The 24391-nt window shown below is 34.3% G+C and overlaps 2 protein-coding genes across 4 annotated transcripts; one reads left to right on the top strand and one right to left on the bottom strand.

Moving 5' to 3' along the window:
- The first annotated feature begins 415 nt into the window (after window positions 1–415).
- On the top strand, window positions 416–20567 carry LOC143445481 (serine/threonine-protein kinase SIK3-like). 2 transcript variants are annotated; one of them, XM_076944609.1, is made up of 26 exons: window positions 416–718; window positions 1151–1267; window positions 5384–5447; window positions 6114–6275; window positions 6397–6521; window positions 9022–9145; window positions 9315–9460; window positions 10180–10263; window positions 10685–10807; window positions 11799–12029; window positions 12253–12359; window positions 12594–12765; window positions 13066–13272; window positions 13481–13560; window positions 13965–14147; window positions 14262–14394; window positions 14470–14580; window positions 14818–14942; window positions 15751–15886; window positions 16041–16139; window positions 16284–16385; window positions 17299–17404; window positions 17503–18381; window positions 18484–18668; window positions 18763–18856; window positions 18938–20567. In XM_076944609.1, the coding sequence occupies exons 1-26, from the start codon at window positions 554–556 to the stop codon at window positions 18949–18951; spliced, it is 4074 nt and encodes a 1357-aa protein (XP_076800724.1). In that variant the 5' UTR covers window positions 416–553; the 3' UTR covers window positions 18952–20567. The 2 variants fall into 2 exon arrangements, with proteins under 2 accessions (XP_076800724.1, XP_076800725.1); XM_076944610.1 differs by lacking the exons at window positions 416–718; window positions 1151–1267 and adding an exon at window positions 1285–5129.
- A 12-nt stretch (window positions 20568–20579) lies between these two features.
- LOC143445503 (protein Flattop-like) lies at window positions 20580–23489 on the bottom strand. 2 transcript variants are annotated; one of them, XM_076944649.1, is made up of 6 exons: window positions 23037–23489; window positions 22673–22841; window positions 22391–22539; window positions 21996–22087; window positions 21739–21878; window positions 20580–21623 (listed from the first exon to the last, which is right to left on the bottom strand). In XM_076944649.1, the coding sequence occupies exons 1-6, from the start codon at window positions 23061–23063 to the stop codon at window positions 21574–21576; spliced, it is 627 nt and encodes a 208-aa protein (XP_076800764.1). In that variant the 5' UTR covers window positions 23064–23489; the 3' UTR covers window positions 20580–21573. The 2 variants fall into 2 exon arrangements, with proteins under 2 accessions (XP_076800764.1, XP_076800763.1); XM_076944648.1 differs by having other exon boundaries at window positions 21996–22111; window positions 23037–23467.
- Window positions 23490–24391: the final 902 nt, after the last annotated feature.

Genomic DNA, 24391 nt, shown 5'->3' on the forward strand with positions numbered 1-24391 from the left:
GATGTCAAAATACAAACATTACTTTGTAACTGATGTCGTAGACTGTATAGCAGCTTGCTATTGGCTTTAAATATTTGCTTAAAAATTACATTTAAAACACAAATATGACAGCTGTATATAATGTAGGCGAAATGTTTGCCAGTCATTAAATACATTTTTTGTGTGTGGCAAGCTGTGGTAGACGAGGGACACAACATATCAGACTTCTAAAGTAGTAAGCAAAATTATCCATGTTCATTCTGATTTATAATAAACATACAAAGCAAGTTTAACAATTTTAAGATCGGTTTATATTATGCTTGAATTTATTTCATTGAAATTTTGAAACATTGAAGGAGTCACTCTCCTGTATTAGCTGATAAGGCCAACAACAGGCTGACAGGCAATTTTATAAAACATTTTCTGTAGTTTCGCACTGTTCTTTTTAAATTTCAGAAAGCTCTGTCATTACTGTATAATAATGTAGTAAAAAAGACCAGCAGGATTATTTCAAATTTTTTAAAGTTTTCTTTAGTGAAATGTTGCGTTGATCGCTTTTTCATCATAACACGCCATGTCTACTGCTGGAACCACAGCAGATGTATCTCGGATTACTGGAAAGAGTAGCTCAAAAAGTCATGGATTAAACCGTGTTGGCTGTTATGAGATTGAGCGAACTATTGGTAAAGGCAACTTTGCCGTTGTCAAACTGGCAACACATATTTACACGAGAGCCAAGGTGAGATTTTACGCCTCTTTATTTGTAAATGATAAATATAAGTTGGAAATAAATTGATGTAGAGTATAAATTTGTGTATAAACCAAACCAAAGTATAAATTGGAAGTAGAGGTGGTTTAAAAAAGTTCATGCAGATGTATTCCCTAGATCGACATTTCTCAACCAAAAATTTTTGAGATCCAAATTTGTTTGGCACAATGTTTCTGACTCAAGAGTTAATAAGTAAATTACTTAGTTACAATAATAACCATGGTTGCTTAAGAACAAAAATATATCCATCAGTAGAATCGAGGTCAATTCAATACTGGGTCTTACCCATTGTTCGAGAAACGCTGCCCTAGATGGTATAATAGTACATCAAGTGTATCTAGTTCTGTTTATTTTATTTGTTTTTGAAACCTTTTTTAATATGAAACAATATATTTTTTCCAGGTTGCCATAAAGATTGTTGATAAAACTCAGCTGGACAAAGAAAATCTAAAAAAAATATATCGCGAAATAGAAATTATGAAGTGCTTGCACCATCCTCACATTATAAAACTGTACCAGGTTGTTTTGTAATATATACTTTATATACATTTCATAATTCAGAAATTATTTACCATTACTGTTTTCCTTTTGTGCATGAGGCTAATCCATGTATTACGAATATGATACTATAAAATACACTTTTGTCATTACTAATGTCATTACTTGTGTGTTGCAAGAATAATTACAATTGCAATCAATTACATGGTCCAATTCGTAGTTTTATTAACTCGGTGGTGTGATAGGGCAGAATATTTCAAAAAGCTTTAATTAGCTGAAAGACTTTTGAACTCTTAAAATAGGTTTGTCGGTGCTATATTTTCAACTCCACTTACTACTATTAACTTAAATGTATCTAAATAAAAGGGGTCTTGAAGGAGATGGTCTAAGTCTCTAAGATGTGCTTGACATACCAAACCTTTTTCACCTTGATGTTATGTGTTTGAAGTATTGTCTAGGTATATGGTCATATTACATTTATTTATATATAACGCTGCTTTTAAGTAGTGCTATTTGCCATACTGTCAACGTTCACTTTAAGTGCACTCAAGTTCAATAGGCACGTGGCTAGGTTGTTATAAAAATGACTTGATATATTTCAAAAGTATGATGTATATATATATATATATACAAATACATATTGTGAGAAAATATTGATTTTATTTTACTTTCTCTCTCAGTATTGATTGTATTGTAATCAGGATTGTTTGGCAATTATACATTGGTACATGTAATTGTCATTAGAGGCCTCAAAATTAAGGCCTGCTCGCATAATCTCTGTCAATGTTTGTTAAACTTTCTTGGAATTAACGCTATAACATCTTGAAATAGGATTTAATATGTTTTTGATTTTGTATCACGATGTATGTGCTTACTAGCCTGCCATTTAAGTTTTATTATTTTGTTCCACTTTCTAGGGAACAGCTAATATATCAGATTGATTATAGTCCAAGAGCTCAGAAAGGATTTTATTACATCATCAAGCACCAAAGGTTTGATGGACTATTTTGATTAATGGCATCCCAAATAAAAAATATCCACTCAGTCAGCTGTGTCACCAGTGGGGCATATTGATGTGGTTTCCCCCTATTTTTCCTCAAAATCAGTCTCTGCTTACTTTGCAAAGTACTAGAATGAAACTTCTTCGAGTAATTGAATCGGAAACATGTGAAACTGAATATTGATGCTATATCACTGGGTAGACTTTTTTAATTTTTCAACAACTAAGATTTATCATTATTAGTTTTTAACTTGGGTAGAGTCGAAATTAGTTTCTATTAGATTTCTTTTGTTGTCAACGGTTTTTGACAACCTATAGTGAAGACTCATACAATATATATCAAAGTAACAAAAAAATCATGAATTGGTAAAGAATTAGCAAAAGTTATCACTTCACCAATTGGAAAAAAAACAGGCCTTCTTTAACAGTTAACTTGAACTGCATCAAACGACTGTAGTTACTATACATTTATATATTCATGGATAAAACTCACTCTTAAACATGTTATTACAACAATTAAATGAGCACCTAAAAATAAACCCTTTTGAAATAAATGAAATGTGTTGTTCTTTATGGTAGATCGAAATAAAACTTAAGATGGTATGTCATGTGATAAAAGGCTTTTGTGGCTGATTAATTAACAGGTGAAAGGTGAGGCGTAAACTCCGACAGAAACGTAAAATATTTAGCAGCTTTAGAAGGCTTTTGAAAAAGCTAAACAAGAAGAATGGTGAAACAGAGCGTGCACACTGGTAAACAGTTCAATGCTGAACAACTGTGCGAATAAAAAAAATACAAGTATTAAGCCACGATGTAAACACAAGTTCTTCATCTCTGATAATGCGATGCAGAAATAGAATATATATAAATAAAACAATTTTAAAACGGCTTTAAATGAAGTTGACCATAAATTCATCACCAAAATATACTTATAAGCTTATATCTTTATTTCTATCATACAAGCTTTGCTGACCAATATGTCTTTTTTAATCACTTTGACATTTATTCAAACCTGTAATCCATAAGATTCACTCTTATCCCTTATAGATCTCATAAAAATATATGATTTCAGTTCAGTTATTTGTACAAAAATACTTGTCCACCCCAATAACAAAGCCCTCAATATTCAGTGCTTACTGTGTAAATTATGTAACACATGTAAATAAAAGTTCTTTGGGAGTTTGTAGAATTTATAGTGGTATTACATTAATTATATAATGTGGAATAACATTTTAAGTAAACTGCCCAATAAGGATGGGACGGGGGCAACTGACTTAGAATTCTCCACTGAACTGTTTTTCATATAATTTTTTTTATTGGCCCTCGTCATCTTTTACTTGGAAGTGTCTTACCTTCGTGCTAGTAAGTATGCAAGTAAGAATCAATGTTTGAGTTGAAATAGAGTGACACTATGTGACTGCCCCAGCATTGTCTCGACGTATCAATTTATATTTTTTAACTGGGACTCCATTGATCGAAGTCAACCATCAGATCATTCGTGCTCAGTGACATAACAGAATTCCTCGAACTAGGAACTAAGGACTGCATGGTGTTATTTATTTAACCAATTATTATATAATTATGTGATGTTTAGATGTATGTATATAGTCATTGTTATTTTGTTATGGATGCGAGGCTCAATTTTTCAATTATTTTTTGTTAACCAGCTCACTATGTATGAACAACTTATATTTTTAAAATATTAAGCTCTATAAACCTACACATATTAGTTGATATTATTTACTGTTTGATATTACTAGTATATACTTGTTTTTATAAAATTTTGTAAAGCATTGTTTGGTATACAGTATTTATTTACTGGCAGCTTCTGTGGCAGTGTTGTATATATTATATTAGCAGGGTTAAGATTCTAAGAAAGTAAACATTTATTGACACTTGTGAATGTGTTGATTGATGGGAGAATTGCTTAGACAATCTTTAAAAATTAGATTTTTCTTGGAAGGTGTTTTGGCATTCTTCAAGTGCATCATTGTTTTGTTCGACTTTTTTAATTTAATCACATGTTATGTCCTTTTACCAACAAGTTCACCAAGGCAGCATCAAGAAAATCTCGATTAAGCTATTAATAATACAGCATATTTGTTTTTCTGTAAATCAAGTGGATTCATTTTTACCACCTTGATCTCGTTTTCCTGACTCGACAGGCTTGTATAAAATGTTTGTAGTTGGCATTTCAACATGTTGAATCCAATGATATGTTTTGGCGGGACAACTTTTCTCGTCAGTGTTTGTTTGCATATCAAAGACTTAAAAGAGGGCTTGATGATAACTGTCAACAGACCGCAGCATTTTCTAACTTGACTTCTTGGAAACTTATCTTTATCTTGTAAGCGGCTTTTCTTGTAAAAGTTTTGTACAATGTGGAATTGAATACTTGTCTTTACCTAACTGCATTCCATGTTAGGCCCAGGTAGGAATTAATCTGATGATATTGATAATAATTGAGAACATATCCCTCTTCATCATTTCAAACCACCTTATTATCACAGTACACAAGATTGACTTAACGCTCATGTAGCTTATTACATTCCTCAGACTACATGAATATTGCTGTTATGATTAAATAAACTGAAATATCTCTATAGGCATTCTGTTTCTTGTCTATGTGTTATAATGTGCAGATTAAGTATACCTGTGTATATTATATATCATACTGGTGGAATTTTGCTATCTATAAGTCTATGGTTTGAATCACTGAACTGTATGTGTCATTGTTTTAATTCTAATAGTTTTTTTAATCACGAAATTAATTTGAATACTTACTGTATATTATACCGATTCAAACGAATGACAGCCAATGCTACATTAATTGCTACATCAACTGGGTTGTAATTGCTGCCATGTGAAAATAGTAATGACTAGGTATGGTATATGGAACAGGTTTTCCTGTCTATTACTTTTACACATAAGTGTGCAACGTCACAAAATTAGCATTTAATTTATGGTGTCTGTGTTTAATCCTCCCAATTAGTAACAGATGTTTAAAGCATATCAAGTTGTAGTTTTAGACTTACATACATGTATAATAATATAGAAAATTTAATTCTAGTGTAAAATTAGTAGTTAGCATAAAATTCATTTCATAAAATTATTTTTGTATTTTCTTTATTTGATAGGTCATGCAGTCTGAACGAATGCTTTACCTTGTTACCGAATACGCCAGTAGTGGAGAAATTTTTGGTAAGTTTTTTTCAACTGTGAGCTTGTGCCCATAGCTTTCTGAACTAGCACACAATTGCAGTTGCTAACAATTCCTGTAAAACTTGTGACAAATTTTGTCATTTATAATTGAGCGGGAAAATGTCATTTGCCACAGTTGGCATTGCTTAATTGCTTTTTTCATGTGCAGTATTTGACCTTTTCACAAATGCAATTGCTACTCATTGCAAGTTGAAAATATTTGCAGTTGGAAGCGTTACGCCAAATATGTGGAAGTGATTGTCCTCAATTTTTTTTCTTTTGCATTTATGCTTTACCAAATCAGATGAACATACAACCGCAACTAGTATTTCTTCGTATATATATGTGGCCTATCTTTCAACATATCATGCTAATTTTGGGTTAAACAGTTGCAACTGATCATTGTTCAGTAATTATATTTTACCTGAGGCAACTTAATACATTATATATCATATATATATCATACATATATAAATTTGAATTTCGAAAACAGTATTTCTCACAAATGTTATTCAAAGTGTCCAACCACTATCATGACAGTTCAGAAAATGCTTTTATTTGAATAGGCTATCCACAATGTAAATTATGTCATCATACAAACCTTATGAATGTATGCAAATATGCAGTAGACATGGTAGGTTTTTCTATGGTCCCCTTTTGTTTCAGATCATCTGGTGGCACACGGCAGGATGGCAGAACGTGAAGCGAGGGTCAAATTTAAGCAGATTGTGGCTGCTGTTTACTATTGTCATTCAAGACATGTTGTTCATCGTGATCTGAAAGCAGAAAATCTTTTGTTAGATGCCGGAAAGAATATCAAGATTGCTGGTAAGATTTTGAGCATGTTGGCTTTTCTGTAGAGCTACTAACTAAACATAGCAGCCTGTGTTCAGTTCTATTTTATGGAATTTTGAAGGTCTTTTTATGAAGCTATTGCTATGACTTTCAGATTTTGGTTTTGCAAACTACTACGAAGAAAGTGAACTTTTGAAAACGTGGTGTGGTAGTCCACCATACGCTGCCCCTGAATTGTTTGAAGGAAAGGAGTATGTGGGACCTAAAGTAGACGTCTGGGTAAGTCCAGATTTTTGATTTAATTTTAGCAGGATATTTTTATCATATTAATGGTTACCACTTCTAATTCTTACAACCTACTGTTGCTCTACTTACCTAAGGTCAAGTTTTATTTGTACAGGCTTCTTTCCTAGCCAATTTATACTGTGCTGTTGTTATGGATATGGAAATAGATGAGTTTATTTTTTTTAATAGAATTGTGAGTTCTGCTTCATAGGCTCGTAACAACTTTGCTATTCCATGTAAATAATGCATTTTGGTATAATTTCCAATAAAATATAATTTATATGCAGTTTTTAACATTTATAAGGACACAAAAATTTATTACAAAAATTCTGATTGCAAACATTTTCCATTTAGTGTTTAACAGATATAAAAGCCCTAGTTTTAAATCCATCACTTTATTAAAATTCTTGATGGGTTATTTTCTTTAAGAAATAATTGTGTATTGCTTTGTGACCATGTTTTAGGAACTATGTCATGCATGTTTTTTTGTGAAATAGCCTAGTTCAAATTTTCCAAGATTTGTGATATGAGAACTAATAAATTCCAACTAACATCAAAGGCGGCTTATTTACATCTACATTGTTTCTTTTTGGAAAAGTTTTTATTATCCCGGGAAGTATTTAATGCAAATACAATATGCCAATTGGTTATTAAAATATTTGTAACCATCAAGGAGAAAGTAAACAGCAGGTTTTAGTGTTAAGGTCTGGCGTATGATTGTTATTAAAGCCACTGGAAGTGTGTGTAGTAGGGTATACCTAAATTCTTAAACACTACAGCCATTTGAATTGTAAGCAGACACCTTTATTGTTCACTTATTCTCTTTTAACTGAGGAAAAATGCATTCGTGCGTCATTATGACGTCTGATCTGGCTCTCCCCTGTGGCTATTTTTCCCTTGAGAGAACAGTTTTATCTGGGCTGGTAATACAGATATCTTCAAAACCATTTTAAACCACTTTCGCTGTGCTGTTGACCTTACTAAACTATTTGAATGGGTACTGGGTACCTGTATTTTTGATGCACCGCTGCACACAAGCTTTAGCTTTTAGCATTGTTTAATCTCGAATCCTCTGTTGTGGTTTCTGTTTGTTGTTTTGTGTTTTTACATTTTGTGCTTATTGACTGAGTCCTCACTTGCCCTTGTATTTAGTCACAGTAACATCAAATATGGAAAGGTATGGTTTCTTGTACATTCTACAAAGGTTTTAGAATTGTTTATTAGTAAATACACATACTAAACTTAAACTTCCTCATTTTTAGGTTGATATTAATATCATAAAGATGCTTGTGAATTGGTTGGTGTTAACTCCAAGTTATTTATAAAGTTGTGTTGTGCCGTGATTGTCCGGATTTTGCTGCTGTATTTTATTTTTGTCTTTGTTGTTATTATTGTTTTTATGGTTGCATTAAGTTTTGCACATGTTATGCATTTGCTCTACGGCAAAAGTTTTGCTGAATTTTCCTTTTATATTGTTATGTAAGTAACTAAATTTCCAATTATTATATCCAAAAAAATTTATTTTGAGACTCCTGTTATTTAATCTTGAGTTTTATTCTTTAATAACCAATTTTTGGTTTTTATGAAAAATTTGGTAGTGAAAGGCGTTTTATCAGAAGTGTGATATGCTGAATTAACGGTTTTATAACGACTTGTAGTTCACAGATTGCCTCACACATTGCCTCAGGCTATAGAATATATTAAAATCTAGCAAGCCACCTTGAAACATTTGTTTTAGGTTCTCATCACTGCTTGTATACGTCGAAAACGATAATTTGTGACAGAATGTTTCATTAAAAATCTTCCTTTAATGTCACTTGTCCATTAGACATTACTAAACAAGTCGTTTTTTCCTGAGCATGGCATATGTGTGGTTTTCAGTTTTGAGCATAAGTATAGCTAGAGGTACTAAACTTGTTTTTTTTAACATGGTTCAACACATGTCATGAAGTAGCTATAATGACATGTTACAAACTTTCTAATGCACTTGCTAGTTTTTGTCTAAATTCTGGGAAAATTTGCACTTTCAACGTTTAGGTTAGTTAATTTTGGAACCTCTTTCTTTATGGCAGAGATATCTCTTAATTTTCGTGTGTGTTCATTGCTAGTTTCGCAAATACCTTTTTGTTTGATGTGACTTCATTCATAGTAGACAATCATCCTTTAACTGTTGGCACAGTTGAGGTGGAAGTCAAAGAAACACATATCAAACTTTCTAGAAATTTTCATGCATTGTGGCTCTTTCTTCCTCAGCCCAAATTGCTGTACTTTCAGTCCTCCTTTTTTGAGTAACAATTTATCGGCTGCAAAAAGCTTTACATCTTTACTGTTTACCGAGCGTAAATAGTGGTAGATCGTCTCAAAGTTTATGTAGCCATTTGGTATACTATTGCTATGATGTAATACTTAATAAATTACCCTTCTTTGAACAAGGGCGGCATTTCCTTATTATTAAGTTGTTTACAATAACGTATAATCAATGCAAATTTTGCAGAGTCTTGGTGTGGTACTTTATGTGCTTGTGTGTGGATCACTACCATTTGATGATTCAACGCTACAAGCATTAAGGCAACGTGTTTTATGTGGAAAGTTTCGAATCCCTTTTTACATGTCCAGAGGTCAATATCATATATCATACTTAATTAATTGCAAGTTGGTGTTTTAGATTAAAACTTTTTGTGAACTGTGATTTTAGCCAAGTTTGCATGTTATAGCAATGTAACATTTGACATAGAGCTGAGCTTGCCGAAACAATTTTTATACTTTTAATGCATGAAAACGTTGCAGAATGTGAAGATTTGGTACAAAATATGTTGCGTGTTTGTCCAAACAAACGATACTCAGTGAAGCAAGTCTGTAGCCACAAGTGGATTGCAATGGGAGGAAAAGATGCAGTTTTTGAAAAACTTGTGCAGGATTGTTCTAACACACAGGTAACAAATAAACAAGAATAAAAGTATATTATATGACAACTGTTTCTGTCATAGTTACCACACTGTACTAAAACCGTAGTAAAAAGTAAAAGTCCTAGTCCCATTTTACCATGTTTATATCTGATAGTACAGTGTTGTTGATAAATATCCTATTCCTATTGATAAGCTTTCAGGCTTTAAGATGTATAATATACTGTGTAAATATTTTTCAGCAAGCTGTCCGAAAGATTTCAGTATTATTTAATATTGTATGTACCATGACAGTTTAATTACTGTAGTACTACTTCAAACTGTTACTATTAGTAATTATGAGCTTGTAGGACTTCCTACATATTTTACGTGGCCTACCATTTACACGAAACTAATATTGAGTCCGTCATAATTAAACCTATTATTTGGTTTGGTCTGGTAAAATTTGCTAAGCTCTCAGAACAATTTCTTTTTAACATTATTATTTTCAGAATACTTGGTACTAGTTGCCATGAATTTCCGACCTGTTATAATAATGTAAATAGCAATAATTAAACCTAAATAAAGCTTAAAAGGTTATATATAGTATATATGTACATTATATATACTTTTAAATATTTTCTTCTTTGCTGTTTTGAATATGACGGTGCAAATTTTTTACAAATGACGCACGCAGTGCATGACTTGAGCGCGTTTGTCTGTCTGCATCTAATAATTACCCTATTTGTAATTGCTTTTGCACATTTAAGGAACTCAATGAAAAAGAACCTCTTAACGAATTAATTCTTAACGAAATGGTGTCTGCTGGTATCGACAGGGAAAAAATAGTTAATGTAAGTATTTCGTTTCACATTTCCTTAATTGCTGTTAAGTCCATGCAGTTTATTGAATTGTGCATTTTGTTTGGAGATTGCATCATCGCAATCATTAATAAATTATTATTTGCTTGGTACTGGTAACATTGCTCTTTTCTTTATATCCAGTTAATACGTCATTATGTCAATTTCCATGTGAAGCATCAGACTATATTGTGCTAAAGCACAAAACTTGCTGTTTTTTGGAATGTATAAATTGTCTTTTTCATTTTTGTTATTTTATTTTTTCAGCAAAAATTTCTTTTAAGACATAGATAATGCATTTCTATCCCTATATCAGTCTATAAAACCATTTTTAGCTTTCTTTGTGTGGGTACAAACTACAATTCTTCATATGTTTATTCAAAAAATACGTATTAAATGTATAACATGGTTTCAGTCCATCACAAACAAAGAATACGACAACTACAGCGCCATATACTACCTCATGTTGGATAAGTGGAGGAGACATGTTGCTGCTCGTGCTTCATTATTGGCCCAATCACAAACAAGCGCTGTTGAGGTAATTCTATTAATGTTTTATGAAAATTCTATAGCAAGTTAGCCAATTTAAATTCAGCATTATTAAGCAATTTATTAATCCTTGCTTGCCATTGACCATAAATTTTTTTCTGTGTGGTCCAATAATGCAATAAAGAAAGTTGCCATATGTTTCTCAGTGATTGAAATATAGCAGACTTATGTTTTACTGGAATCCTTCTTCCCAGCCTTTCTGTGTGTAGAATGTGAACTTTAGAACCTTTTTTGTTTATGAAGAGCTCTTTTGTTTTCCTTTCGTTTTAAGCTTGGTTATTTCCTGTGCTAGTTAACAGTAACCTCTCGCACAGTGCCGTATTGTCACTGCGTTTGATGTTAGCAAATAAATATAAATGTTGTTAAACTTACTTCCTACATTTATATTTAGCTTTTTTGAAGCAAATAGTCGAAGAAAAGTTTATTCAGTAATATTTTTAAAGTAAAATTATTTAAATAATAGTAGTCTGGTCAAATGTATTCTGTGTGGTGAAATCATTTTTGTCATTCACCAAGTAAAACATAATACTGCTTACAAATGTGGTAATAGAACTGAGTGCAGTGCATTTAGAGAAGGTTCTCACGTCACTGTTGTTTGCCCACTGTATATTCTTTGCGCAGTCTTTTATTCAGGCTGTTATATGATGTTTCGGCAAACATATATTAAATCCGATTCTCTTCGTTTTGCATCCTTGTTCCTCATATTTAAATCGTTTCATGACCATTTTATGATGTCATCAAAGCCCATTCTCTTCCTTCTTCATACATTCTGTTGCCAAGTGTTCAAAATTGTTTACTAAACACAACCTCAGTGCTTTACCATTATCGGTTGGCAGCCTGTTTCGATTACAAACTCTTAAACTGGTAGGTCTTTCAGAGTGTAGTCATTTCTAAAATGGTGACTAGTGCTTGCAGATTTAGGTGTGTGCTGCATGCACTACTTTTTATAGTTATGTAAAGCGATTGTAATTTTTTTTTAGACTGGGAGCACTTCCAGCACTTTTCCGAAAACAGTTACCCAAAATTCTCTTCTGCAATTCCATCCAAATCTCCATAACCCCAATATTCCTCTCAGTGCGAATTTGGCAGCTGTCATGCCTCGTAGAGATCCGACTCGTTTGCCTGTTTCCATAGCAACAACAAGCCAAGCTAGAACTCGTCTCAAAGTTCCACATCTTCAGCTTACTGATGAAAATAATCAGATTGTGCAGGTGAAAAGCATTTTTGAAGATTTTTCATCATAAAACATTGTCTGGAAGATTAGTTACATGCAAAATTTTTGTCTAGACTTTGAAATGTCTTAGATTTTAGTTTTGACTTAGTTGTAGCTGGCTAGCAGTGTTGAATGTAAAAAATTCTACATACGTTGAATAGATGAAGTGTCTATCAGCGGCTAGGTTTTTGTAGGGTATTATGTTTCATTTTAAATTCCAGGAAGGTGAAGGTGTATCGGATGACTCTGAGGGGGAGGAACCATCACCGGAAGCTCTGGCAAGATATCTTTCCATGAGAAGACACACCGTTGGTGTTTCTGATGCCAGGTGAGATTTATTGTGTGAGTGTGATGAAAACTTGTACTTTAGTTTGTGATTTTGCCTTTAGAACTTGGAAAAACTTTAATCCAGTGGTGTAACGTTTGCATATTACAATTTTAAACAGCTAATTATGTCTTTTAGCGTTTTGCACCAATGCATTCTTCCTGCTTGGCGTCAGATCGAAATAAACTTCAGATGTCGGAATATTTCACCCTAACTCTGTTACTGATTTCGTTGTAGGACTGATCTACCACTGCCTAACAGCACTGAAGTGGAGAATCTAACTTGTGACGACAGAGCTTATCCCATTGGTCTCCGTCATGGAGCAAACTTTCCAATTCTGCCAGGATACCCGCTTCCTAACAATCCACCCAATATGCCGTTCATGCATATGCAGACATTGCAATACAAGGTAGTTTTTTGATTAGTGATTGTGTATTGGACATAATCTCGCTATGCTTGATCAGTTGTACGGTGATGTCGAGTTATTCTGAATAACAAAAATACTGAGAACATAAAATTAGGAGTCAATTGGTGCAATTGCCAAGAGTCAGAAGGATTGTACAATTAACAGTAGCAATTGGGCAGCATTTATAGCAGTGCGCACCTATACCTAAAATGTAAAACTTGTTAGTTGGTTTGTGTTGTAAATGTTGTGGTATTTGTGTTTCAATACTTTATTACGCAGACTATAACTAGATGGTCTTCTTAGGAACAAGGCTTGTTGAAGCCGCCAGTCTTTCAATTGGCATCACGAGATCCGATGGGAAGAAGAGCTTCGGATGGAGGAGCCAACATCCAACTCTTTCTGCAAGAGCAGAATCGAAAGAAGTTAGCTGCAGCGAGGGGGCAGTCCCAGCTCGCTCGTCCAAATAATGCCGTCACAATCTCACCGCCAGTCGTCAACGAAGTAGATGAGGTGCGGAAATCGCTGTCATTTTGGGGAAAATGTTTTTCTCTAATGTTTGTAATATTATGCCTAGCTCCAACACGCACAGTCTGTGCCAACAGACGTATTCATCAAACTAACAAAGGTTTTCAACAAACGAAGATTTGATGTCAATAAAACTATACTAATATTGCAGTCACTAGTTCAGTTATTTCTTAATTTCGTGTTTAAATTTTAGATGGGTCCAACACTGTCAGTACCCCACGACACACATGATGACGATTCAGAAGGTGAACCTGACCAAGAAGCAGTTAGGCGGTAAGTTTTACCTTGTTGTTTTTTTAACTCGAATTGCTATAAAGGTCATGAATAACTTGACGTGAACAAGCGATTGTTATGTGGTTTTACGTTTTAAATAATATATGAATTTGAAAACAAACGCAATTGTATGATAAATTTCATAGCGATTCTTTTTTGTTGAATAAATAATGGATGTATTGAACTGATATAAAACGTAAAATTAGAACGATTACGTTTTATATCAGTTGTATACTTGGTAATTCTGAACAATCTCAAAGCATAAATGCAGTAAAATTGCTTTTATATAAACAAGTGTGCAGTTACGTGTTATGTGGATAACATTTCGAGTAACCTTTTGACAGCTGCCTTTGCGTCAGAGTGACAGCATTAGACAATCACCATTGATTATTATTTTGTTACAGATACATGGCTACACGTGGCGGCAGAAAGAGGCATACAATTCCCGTCATGGATATTGTAGACATAGATGATTCATCGCAGAATCCAGCTCAGAACAGCATGACTAATCACCCAGTGATAGCTCACCACAGGGGTCAAGCCATGCGGCCTATCAAGCGACCTGCTCTTCTATTTCCTCCCGAAATGTAAGCCTGATTTGCATATCGCTATTATGTTAATCGTTGTATGTCGTTATGTAGCGCGGCGGTTACCAGAACTACATAAATGATAGGTTTAGTTATATTTATAACTCTTTGAAGGGATCCCTCTAAGCAACCTTACCAATCAACCGATCGGTTTCGGCGAAGGTTTTCTGATGGTTCTGCTAGCCTACAGGCTTATCGGGCTCAGTTAGAGAACGGCAAATCAGTGCAGTTTGACACCGTAAAGCAAGTAAGAAAACAAGCTTAGTGCATGCTCCATTCAACTTGCGACCTTCCTTTAAAGCTTGTGCTCCATTTTTTACAGGAACACCAGCAACTTACTCAGCAGTATATGAAGCCCACTATGGACGAGTCAGCACAAGTCTATCAACAACAACATACGCGGGACATTCATGGAATTAGACAGCAACTACATGTACATTATATTTAGGGTCAAAATTAAATTGTTTATGAAAAAAAGCACGTCGAACAAGGCTTGCCTATTGCACAAACTTTGCTGAATGGTATTATCTCAAACTTTTAACCTCCAAAAAGTTGCTGATGTTTGCTGTGTGCAGATGCAGCATGACTTGTTTCAACCTAAGAGATATAATTTTAAGCCACAAACTGAAACATTTTGTTCCTTTCACGTCACATAATCTGTCCCTTTCAGTTCCTCCAGCAAGCCGGCCGATCACCTCAATCATCTCCCCCGATTCCTTCCAGTCCAATAACCTCCCAACAGTCGGGATCATCATCTGATGCTCCTCATCAAGCACTGCTGCATCACTTGCAGAGGTAGGATTTCTTCTCCAGGCGATGCATGTTCTCTTTGCTTTGCATGATTTTTCACAAGCTTTGCTGTTTATCCTTATGGAAATAACTTCGATGGTGTCAATGATGAATAATCTCAAATATCATTTCCCCATTAACAAGCCTGTCTTGTTGACAAACCTTACAAAGGAATTTTTGATTGTAAGGTAGTCAGTACACTAGGGCAGACATTTCACAAAAACTTTAAGTTTTTCCAGAAAGTGCTGTAGTTGACATGCTTTGAAAATAATTGTAGGCTCCCTTTGTTGATAAGCATCATCAAAAAATACACTTAAATTAAAAGGTTTTGTTAAATATAAGGAAGTAACTACACTGGTACTGTTGTTTGATGTGCTTTGACAATAATTACCGCTTGTCATCAAATGTAAGGTTCGTGACAGAAAATATGAGTATAGGCTGTGGTTTTCAATTGAAAGTCGTATGGTCTTTTTGACATTTTGTTTTGCATTGTAATCCGAGTGTAATTATTTGTAGACAAGTGAAGCTATGCTTGGTAAGCGCAATTGTACATACAACACTACATATCCCAGACAGTATGTGTTTAAGTGCAGCATATACCGAGAGAAAAATGAAGAATATTTCATTTGGTAACAATCTGAGCCGCAGAAATTGTTAAAGTTGAAACTAAATTTTAATAAGATCGTGGAAAAACTGTCAACGACTTTCACTGCATGTTGCGTTTAATTTTCTGGTCATTAGTGAATGTTTAAGGGTGTGGTTACACGACAAAGGGTGAGCAGCTATTGTATATACTTTATCTCTTAATTAACAGCTTAAACCTGCAGCGAGCAAGTCCCCCGCTTGCCCACCAGCAACAATTGCTAGCAGCCCAACAAAAGTATAACATGGTGTGTTCATCACTGACTCGATCTGCGTACACTCCGTCAAGTGCACTACCAACTAACAGTGTAAGTATCCATGTCTTTATGCAATAAGCAGTTATAAGTACTTGCTGCTTAATGAATTTTTCATCTGTTAAATTGTTGTATTACTTCCTTTTTCTCCCTTGTGGTATTTCACTAGTATGTGCGGGTTGTTATCAAAAAGCTTTTAACTCTTTAGCATCGCCCAGTGATCAGACAGTCAAGCGATAACACACCTCAACAACGGCGCTTGCAACAAGCGCAGCTAGCCAGGCAAATCCATAATACTTCTCCCGAGGTATTTGCAAAAGAAGAATTATCGGTTTTAGCTTTCATAAAACAGTTTTTTGTGTTTCAAAATACTTATTAATCATAACTTTCTGCCACTAGTTTTAAGTTGTTAGTATATTAATGTTAGTTAACAAAGTCATTCTTGCTGCAGAGCTCACCAAGTTCATTGAGGGACCAAGTTTTGACAATAGGAAATGGTATGAGTACCATGTCACCGAATCTACTAGCTAATGGCTCCCATCAGCTTTCTCCTGTAAGTCACAAAACTTGATTCAATCGATTTTGTATTGTACTGAATGAGTGTTAACTTATAAATTGTAATTTTGCACATTTTCTTAAGTACATAATTAATTTTATCGTGAATTCTGTGGTCAAGTTTATGCTAAACTCAATTTTGAATCAGTTATCGTTGCCAGAAGATCAAGGTCTAGAGAGAAGAATGCATAAGTCTAACACCTGAGAATTACATAGAGATAAACTTTCTCGATGAAGATGAAAGACTGTTTTTGAAAGCTTTCTGAGAATTTTTTGGCAGCCAGTGCTACAACGAGATTGAAGTTCAGATGCCAGAGTATTGTAAGTTGCAGGTGATGAGAAATCGCTAGATCGTTGTAATACCGGCTCATTACTGTAAGGCGGGGCTTAAGGAAAATGAAATAAAAAAAACTATCAGTAAGTGATTTAGCTGGCTTTGTTAATACTGTTTCACAATAATCTGTTTGAAACTGGTTAGCTTTTTTGTCGTACCTACACCTAAGGTTTAAAGGTTTAGGCAAGTCTTTGCTATTTCACACCTTAAATGCATTAGGACTAGAATTATACCTTGAATACAGTCAGAATCAGTGCTATATATAATTTAAATATGTTTGATAAAACAGTTCACTCCTATCAAGGTATTACAAATAAAATCAATTGGTTACCGCTTGCAAATATAAGCTGACTTTAGCTAAAAATAGAGAAGGTACCAGACAATACAGTTGTCACATTGACTACATCAAGTAGTAGAAACACGAGTCATTCTTTTTGTCTTAAGTAATATTTTAATTTTCAATAAAACAAAAAAACGAGAAATAGTTTGGCACTCTGAAAGTTAACTATATCCAGTTTTTTATTTTACTGTAAAATTTGTTTAACACGATTCAGACAACATCAACTTTAATTTTCAGGAAATCCATAATGCTCAGGATACGGCCATGTTGCCCCAGTCACAGATGATGTTACCCCATTCAGTGCCCACATATGACCCAATTGGGTTAATTTCTTCATTAGGAGGTAGATCGTCTGCATTAGGACTACGATGCCAGAATTTTTGCATTGAATACAGTGGTGTATTATTTGAAAATTTCTCACCTGTGTGTTAATGTTTTTAGTTCCGCTTCAACCAGAAGACACAGTTCCTTCTACTATATTGTACAGACCCATGGGTTTCCAAACATCACATCACCAGCTAGTAAACGTTGAAACGAATGCTACTAACTCCAACAACAATAACTGTCATCTTCAAGCTGATCTGCGCCAAGAGGGTAGCGACAAAACTTCCAAAGCAGAAGTGGATGAAGCTGCTATGGAGTCTGACATGTTGGAACAACTGTCAAACACACAAACGGACATTTCATCCGAAATGTTTACAAACAGTCATTTTAATCCGATTTCAACCCATGAGAAATCAAAAAACTTTCTTTCTAATAATTTGTCCACTGTTGGCAGTTATCCTAACGCTGACTATTTAGCTTTAGCTCACAATGGAGGTCGTGAAATCGGGTCCAATTCGTTTCAACGAACTGGTTACCTGAACCACCATGCTCCACCTAGGAGACTTTTAAACCAAACCGGGTTTGCATATCACGGCTCTAGTGGGTCATATGCTGTTCGTTACAACTCTTGGTACAAACCAAATCATACTTACCTCCCATCTGTTGGAGAGGAAGATACAGAAAAGAGCCACTTGCGTTCATCGCCGTATGCTGAACGGGAAGGTTCGGTCTCCCCGGGTGAGGTAGTTGGGCATTGCTTACAGCAGAGCCCATCAGGTGGGAGTCCCCAATTGTATTCTCATTCCCCTTCACCCACCCTGTCGAACCCGACAAAGGATGGGGTTAGTCCCACCTCGTTTTCGTGTAATATTATGTCATCCATTGCAATGGATGAAGCAGATACTGTCTCCACGGTTACAATGGTGTCGTCTTCTCCAGTTGGAAATTTGCCGAGTATGCTTTCCAGCTCTCAGGTGGAAAATTCTCCTGAGAACGGTAAATGTTTGGTAACATACATCCATTGAATAAGATTTTGAGTGCTTTATTTATTTTTGATTAACACGAAGAGAACTTAGCAGTTATGTTTTTCGATTGTAGGTGTGTTACTTTTACCAAAACAGTTGTCACATTCCATCGTCCATTTACCTGTATCTATGCCAACAAATGACATAATGTGTGAAATACGTAAAACACTTCAGTCACATTCACGCTCCATATATTACAAACAAGAATCCGAATTGAAATTTGCACTTCAGAAAAGTAATGTCTTCTTGGAAATGGAGGTAAGTAAATCACCAGTTTTCATTGAGATTACTTCCGATGTTATATATTGTTCATAACAAAATAATACTCCATGCTGCTAATATGATTTTGTAGGTTTTTGAAGGTGACGCACAAAACAGCTTAAAAATAAGCAAGGTTTCTGGTGACCATTTTGAATGCAATAAACTGTGCAAAGAGTTGTTAAGAGGTATTTTACGGTTATTTTTTTATTTCACTTGGACAATATCATAGTTATATTTCCTTACTTACTTCAACGTCTATTACGCAGGTTTGAAGTTATGACAAAATAAACTTTGTATCAACTCAATCTGTAATGCATTGCCATTGCAAATCTGACTGGAAAGATTTTCGTTTTTTCAGCTGCTGTTAATATTCATTTGTTTTAAATATTCTTGTTTGAATTGCAAATTGTTTTTTTCACTGTTTTTCGCCTGCTCTGCAGTCCAAAGCAACAGATGCAGTTTGTTAAAACATAAAGCGCTTGCTGTGTTTTGTCTTTCTTTTTACAGCTTTGCCACTTGCTGTGCCGCTTTTACCAGCCCCTATTTATAAGCCTGCAACTTTGTGCAAAATATTTTGTATTTTTAGTGGTGCATCGCTCTGCAGCAGTTTGGCAAAAAATTACAATTTTATCATTATCACTTTATTATTGCGTTTTGCATTTGCAACTATATATCTGGCCATACCTGACTTTTTTTAAATTCTATTAGTCGCAGAGTTATAAGTTATACGGAGTTAAATTCTAAATGTTTTAGGCAAACCAGCTGATCCTAATCTGCTGTAACAGTAGTTCAGACCCTGTATGTATTTCTTGCTCTCATGTCAGTAATGTGTAAAATTTGTTGTTGCGAACGTTGTATGCATAACTCGCACCAATTTTGTGTACGATGCTACACACTGCGCAATTCTAGCTATTTCTTGTGTCAGCTTGGTTTATTAGACCTTAAACTGAATGGTGTTCCATTATCAGCAAATTCCAGAGTGCATAGCAACCTCATGTTTTCTCACGATCACAAACTCATGAAAGAAACAAAAAATAGGTTAATACCGTTGTAGTGTACCTCAATTTTATCTCTTTCCGTTTTTTTTTTTATACACAGATGTCACCAACTTCTGCATTTCCTTGAAATGTGACTAAGCATGAGCAAACGTTTAAATGTTGTTTTCTTTAATGATCATTTTTCTGCCTCAGTAGTCACCTGTTCTATTTTTAAACATCCTTTTTCACGAATACGGTTACACCACACCTTTTTAACTGCCAAATGACAAATTAAAACTTTTTTTCTTCATTAAAATGAAAATCAATTGTGGTAACACTGAACTTCTTCTGGTAAAAAATATCTTCCGCTCTTGGTGTTTCTGATGGCTTACAAGCTAAAATATGGCAAGTGTGGCAGTTTGTTTATTGCCAGTTTGGTGTCATGTCAGTTACTTGCAAAAAAAAACATTAAGAAATGTTGTGTGCAATGGCTTGGCAAATTGTGCACAACTAATTCCAATGATTGGTTTTTAATTATGGTTAGTTCATTAATACATGCATGGGTAATGGCTTTGCTGGAGGGTATCATGGTGTACCTTAAGAATCGAGGGCGCAACTGTTTCTGAGCGTTATTTGTCAAAGTTCAGCTGAATTTTGATATCCTTTACATTTCCGTCAGTATTTCTGTTTGTTTACATCATTGTGAGTAAATGATATTCTATAATGTCAATCTGCAATCGTGCAAAACCATTGACAGTTTTACTGTACTTGCGTGCTATATGAAAACATGTTGCATTGGTTTTGTCAGTTTTGCACATGTTTATGTAGGCTTTTATGTGGTTTCCTTATAAATGTATATTCTGCTGCACAGTATATTCCAACTTTGCGGTCTATTCTGTTTAAACATGTTGACACATGAAATAAACTCACATGAGCAAACAAAGGTATGATATAATTTGGACATTGTTACATTAGTATGCCTGAAGTTGACAAGACACAGCTGTTAAGGAACCATCACTGAGTAATGTAAGTCAAGTCGATGCTTTCTAATCGAAAGATAGGAATTCCGATACCACAGCAACAATGTTTGAGCATGTAGTTTACAACAGACAAGCCTAATATAACACAGAAATATGAAAATAGGGGCAAAATGCAATATAATAAACATTATATTCGGCGAAATATTAAAATATACAGATGCCCCATAATGGAAACTTAATTTTACAGCTCATTATGCCTAAACATTTGAGCAGATGCTTCCTACTTAAAGCAAAACCTACTGTGTACAGTGATGACGTTTGGGATGAAGAAACATCTAAATGACAACTACCATAAATGCAAAGGCAATGGTTGCAAAACACCAACATAATATTTACAGTTAGATCAGAAGATATTTACAGTAAATGTTTGTAACTACTAAATATGTTATACATGAATGTTATTAAACTGATTATCACAAATATTATTTGCAGTAGGCCTACATGCAAGCTAATTTCTACCAAAAGCAATTTCTGTAGTCCATATAATTGATGTTTTGATATCTCTGATTGTCATCAACCATGATATTTCAAACTAAACTACATTATTTAATTTGATTAATCTAAATAAAAAACCTATACTTCGTGCAAATTATCATGTCCATTTTACATCAAAGATAAAAAAAACTGTACATAATGAATAAAAAAGTTTTGAAACGCTCACACAGTTGTGAAGTAACCAGTTACCAGTACTGTACTACAGTAAACTTTGGCACTAAAATCCGATTCAATAAATGCATTTACAAATGCTAATTTATACACATAAAAAATGTTACATGCTATAAGACAAGCGGCGTTGAAAATTAAGCATTGCATGGTGCGTAAGAATGTTGTATTGTAGCAAAAAAGTGAAATTTGTGAGGCAAAAATTGATTATTTAGTAAAAATTTACATGACTTCAATCGATCTTGCAATGCTCTCTGGAGTCCTCGGACGTCCTACATATTAAATGTTGTTATTACCAAAAGATAAAATCAGTGAGTTCTACATACAGGTCTTTCAGCTGTTGCAATGACTGTTCAACCGAGCAACCAAAAATAACAAAGCACTTGCCTGAATCTGGTGTTTGCGGTAGTAGTTCAGATTTAACGGATGGGACAGGTGAGATGGCCAGTTCCTGGGTAGGAGAAAGGGGTTTCGAGGCTGGTCGAGGTGACCCATTTTGAGAGCATACCGTTGGAGAAGCCGATTTTCTTAAATATTACATTAATTATTAATTGAAACGGATTATCAATCATAGATTTGTTCAAATTTTGTATTCCTCAAGATGTTATAAAAATCACAAGTCTTCAACCACTGGTTAAAATTACCTGGGTGATGGTGTCCTCGCAGCCCCCGCTGTTGGTTTCAAAACCTTCTCAACGGTTCGAGTTGATGCAGGAGGGGATGGGGTTTTCGGTCTCTGAATAGGAGACGTCTTTTTTGACTGCACGTGACAACATTTTTATAAAATAATGAAAACGCTTAATTTGACTTGTATTAATTATGCTGCTGTAATTTCATATTTTAAATATCAGTAAACCAATAACAAAACAGTATTACATAACTGTTTTAGTAGTAATTAATAAAGCTATCACACATTTCAGTTGTTACGTGTGGGATGATTTGATATCTTAACTTATAACATTATACAATAAAAAAACAAAAAAATTTGCTGAATCTAATCTAAATGATTCTAACTTAGCAATTTGAAACAAGAGCAAACCTTTCTTAGCAAAAATTTTCTGTATCCATTAACTGCATCGTTTAATGGAGATACTTCCTTAAAAATTTTCAAATTATGCGCTGCAGTGTTAGATCGAGCTGTGTATGATGGTCTGGCTGGTGGTATCTGCCTTGGCATATCCCATGTTCCTAAATTTACAACAGAATCAAATTGTGAAAGATTAAACATTTTTTACTGTAAACAGTCAAAAATGATTGCGATAATATCACAAATGTTTGTTTTATTTGTAAATAATGCTACAATTCTGCAACAAACAGTTACCCATAAATGTTCCCCAGGGTGATTCCTTAGATCGTGGAACATCTGGTTTCAAATGTCCCCTGTCAGTAGCTATAATTTGACTGAAACCTTCTAAAGTGCTAGGATGATCCTTAAATTTCCGAGGAACTGTCCAATTTTTCAACTTTGTTGGATTATATGCATCTTCATACTATAATTCAAACAAAATTGGTTAATGAGGTGTTTTTATTGCAAACAGTTTAATGTAGAATATCATTACAGACGACCTTGTGCATAAATTCTATACCTATCAGGTTACCATTATTCTATTATTTAACAGCACTTATAAAAAAAATTATTTATACAGTATGAGGCTTATCTATTGCTTAAATTAATAGTTTTGCACCTGATTAGCAGAAAAGTGGGATGACATTTTCAACTATTTGAAAAAGGTTTTTACACCCTAAAACGTTTTGTAAACCCTGTTTAAGTGTTTTTCTTATCACTCATAAGCCTACCTGAACCCACTACTGTACTATGAGAGAAATCATTTATTGCTTGCAGTTTATTAAACCTAGGCCTATGTCTGCACTTCATGAATTTGCATAAAAATAATTAATTTGTTTAACTTTCTTAATAACACGTTTGTCTGAAATAAATGACTATCTATAGTAAAATGTATTTCACTTAAACAAGGTAATAATGGATGAACATTAACACCGATAACCTCAAACCTTAATTTACACGGCGTGCATTAAAACGATACAAAGAAGAATGTTGACATGAGATCAAGTTACCATAACGACTATAACAACCGTGTATAATTAGTGTGGCGCTAAAGAGTTACCAAGTAAGCGTAACCCATAGACATACAATATAAACGTATCATTAACAAAAGGTGCTTAGCTGGTGAATTAATTCTTTTATGAACCAAAGTTTCGCAAACCTATGTAGGTGAGCTTCATTAAACCAGATTACAATAAGAGAATAACAAATATTTTTGAAAACTACAAACATATAAATTTACCTAAATACCAGCAATAACTAAGAAACGATTATGATATTTGGTATTATGACGTAAGAAACGCAAAATGACATAATAAAGCAAAGTTCTGACAAACAAATATATACAATAGATTTAAGAAAAGTATTGCAAGTACTGTATATAGGCCAGGGTGGTGCAAACCCTGGCACAGGGGCCGCAGGTGGTCGAACGTATTTTGTGCGGCCCGCAAATAATTCCGTACTTTTGGTTCGCTGTATTTTTCAGTGCGAAGCCCACAGTTGTTAAAATACACCTACGTTTTTATTTAAATAGGTTGCATTAGCCACAGCCTGAGATACGTCGTACATCATTGAGATGCAAGTCAATATGTGATTATTATGGAGTTATAAATCCCTTTCACGGCTAACACAATATTGTGTGGCGATACATAGGCCTACATGCGACAATTTTAACATTTTGTTGCAAACAAGGAGAAAGTATCACAGAGTACGTTATTAGTCGTGCAGCAAAGCATTAAGTCGATTATAACAGTGAACTTTGCTAACACTGGAGTTTCCCCATTTACGGCCCACAATGTTCTCCTCAAACCATAATGTGGCCCTTTATGCTCGCAGTCGTGGACTATCATTTATTTAACACCCTAAATTGAATTTCATATAAAAGCGTTTGTGCTTTCATTATCTGTAACCTTTTTCACTATGGGCTATTTGAGACAGGTTAATTCATTCTGTTACTTTTTACACCGTTCCTTTTGT

This window comes from Clavelina lepadiformis, chromosome 2 (assembly GCF_947623445.1).
Source record: "Clavelina lepadiformis chromosome 2, kaClaLepa1.1, whole genome shotgun sequence".
Taxonomy (NCBI): Eukaryota; Metazoa; Chordata; class Ascidiacea; order Aplousobranchia; family Clavelinidae; genus Clavelina; species Clavelina lepadiformis.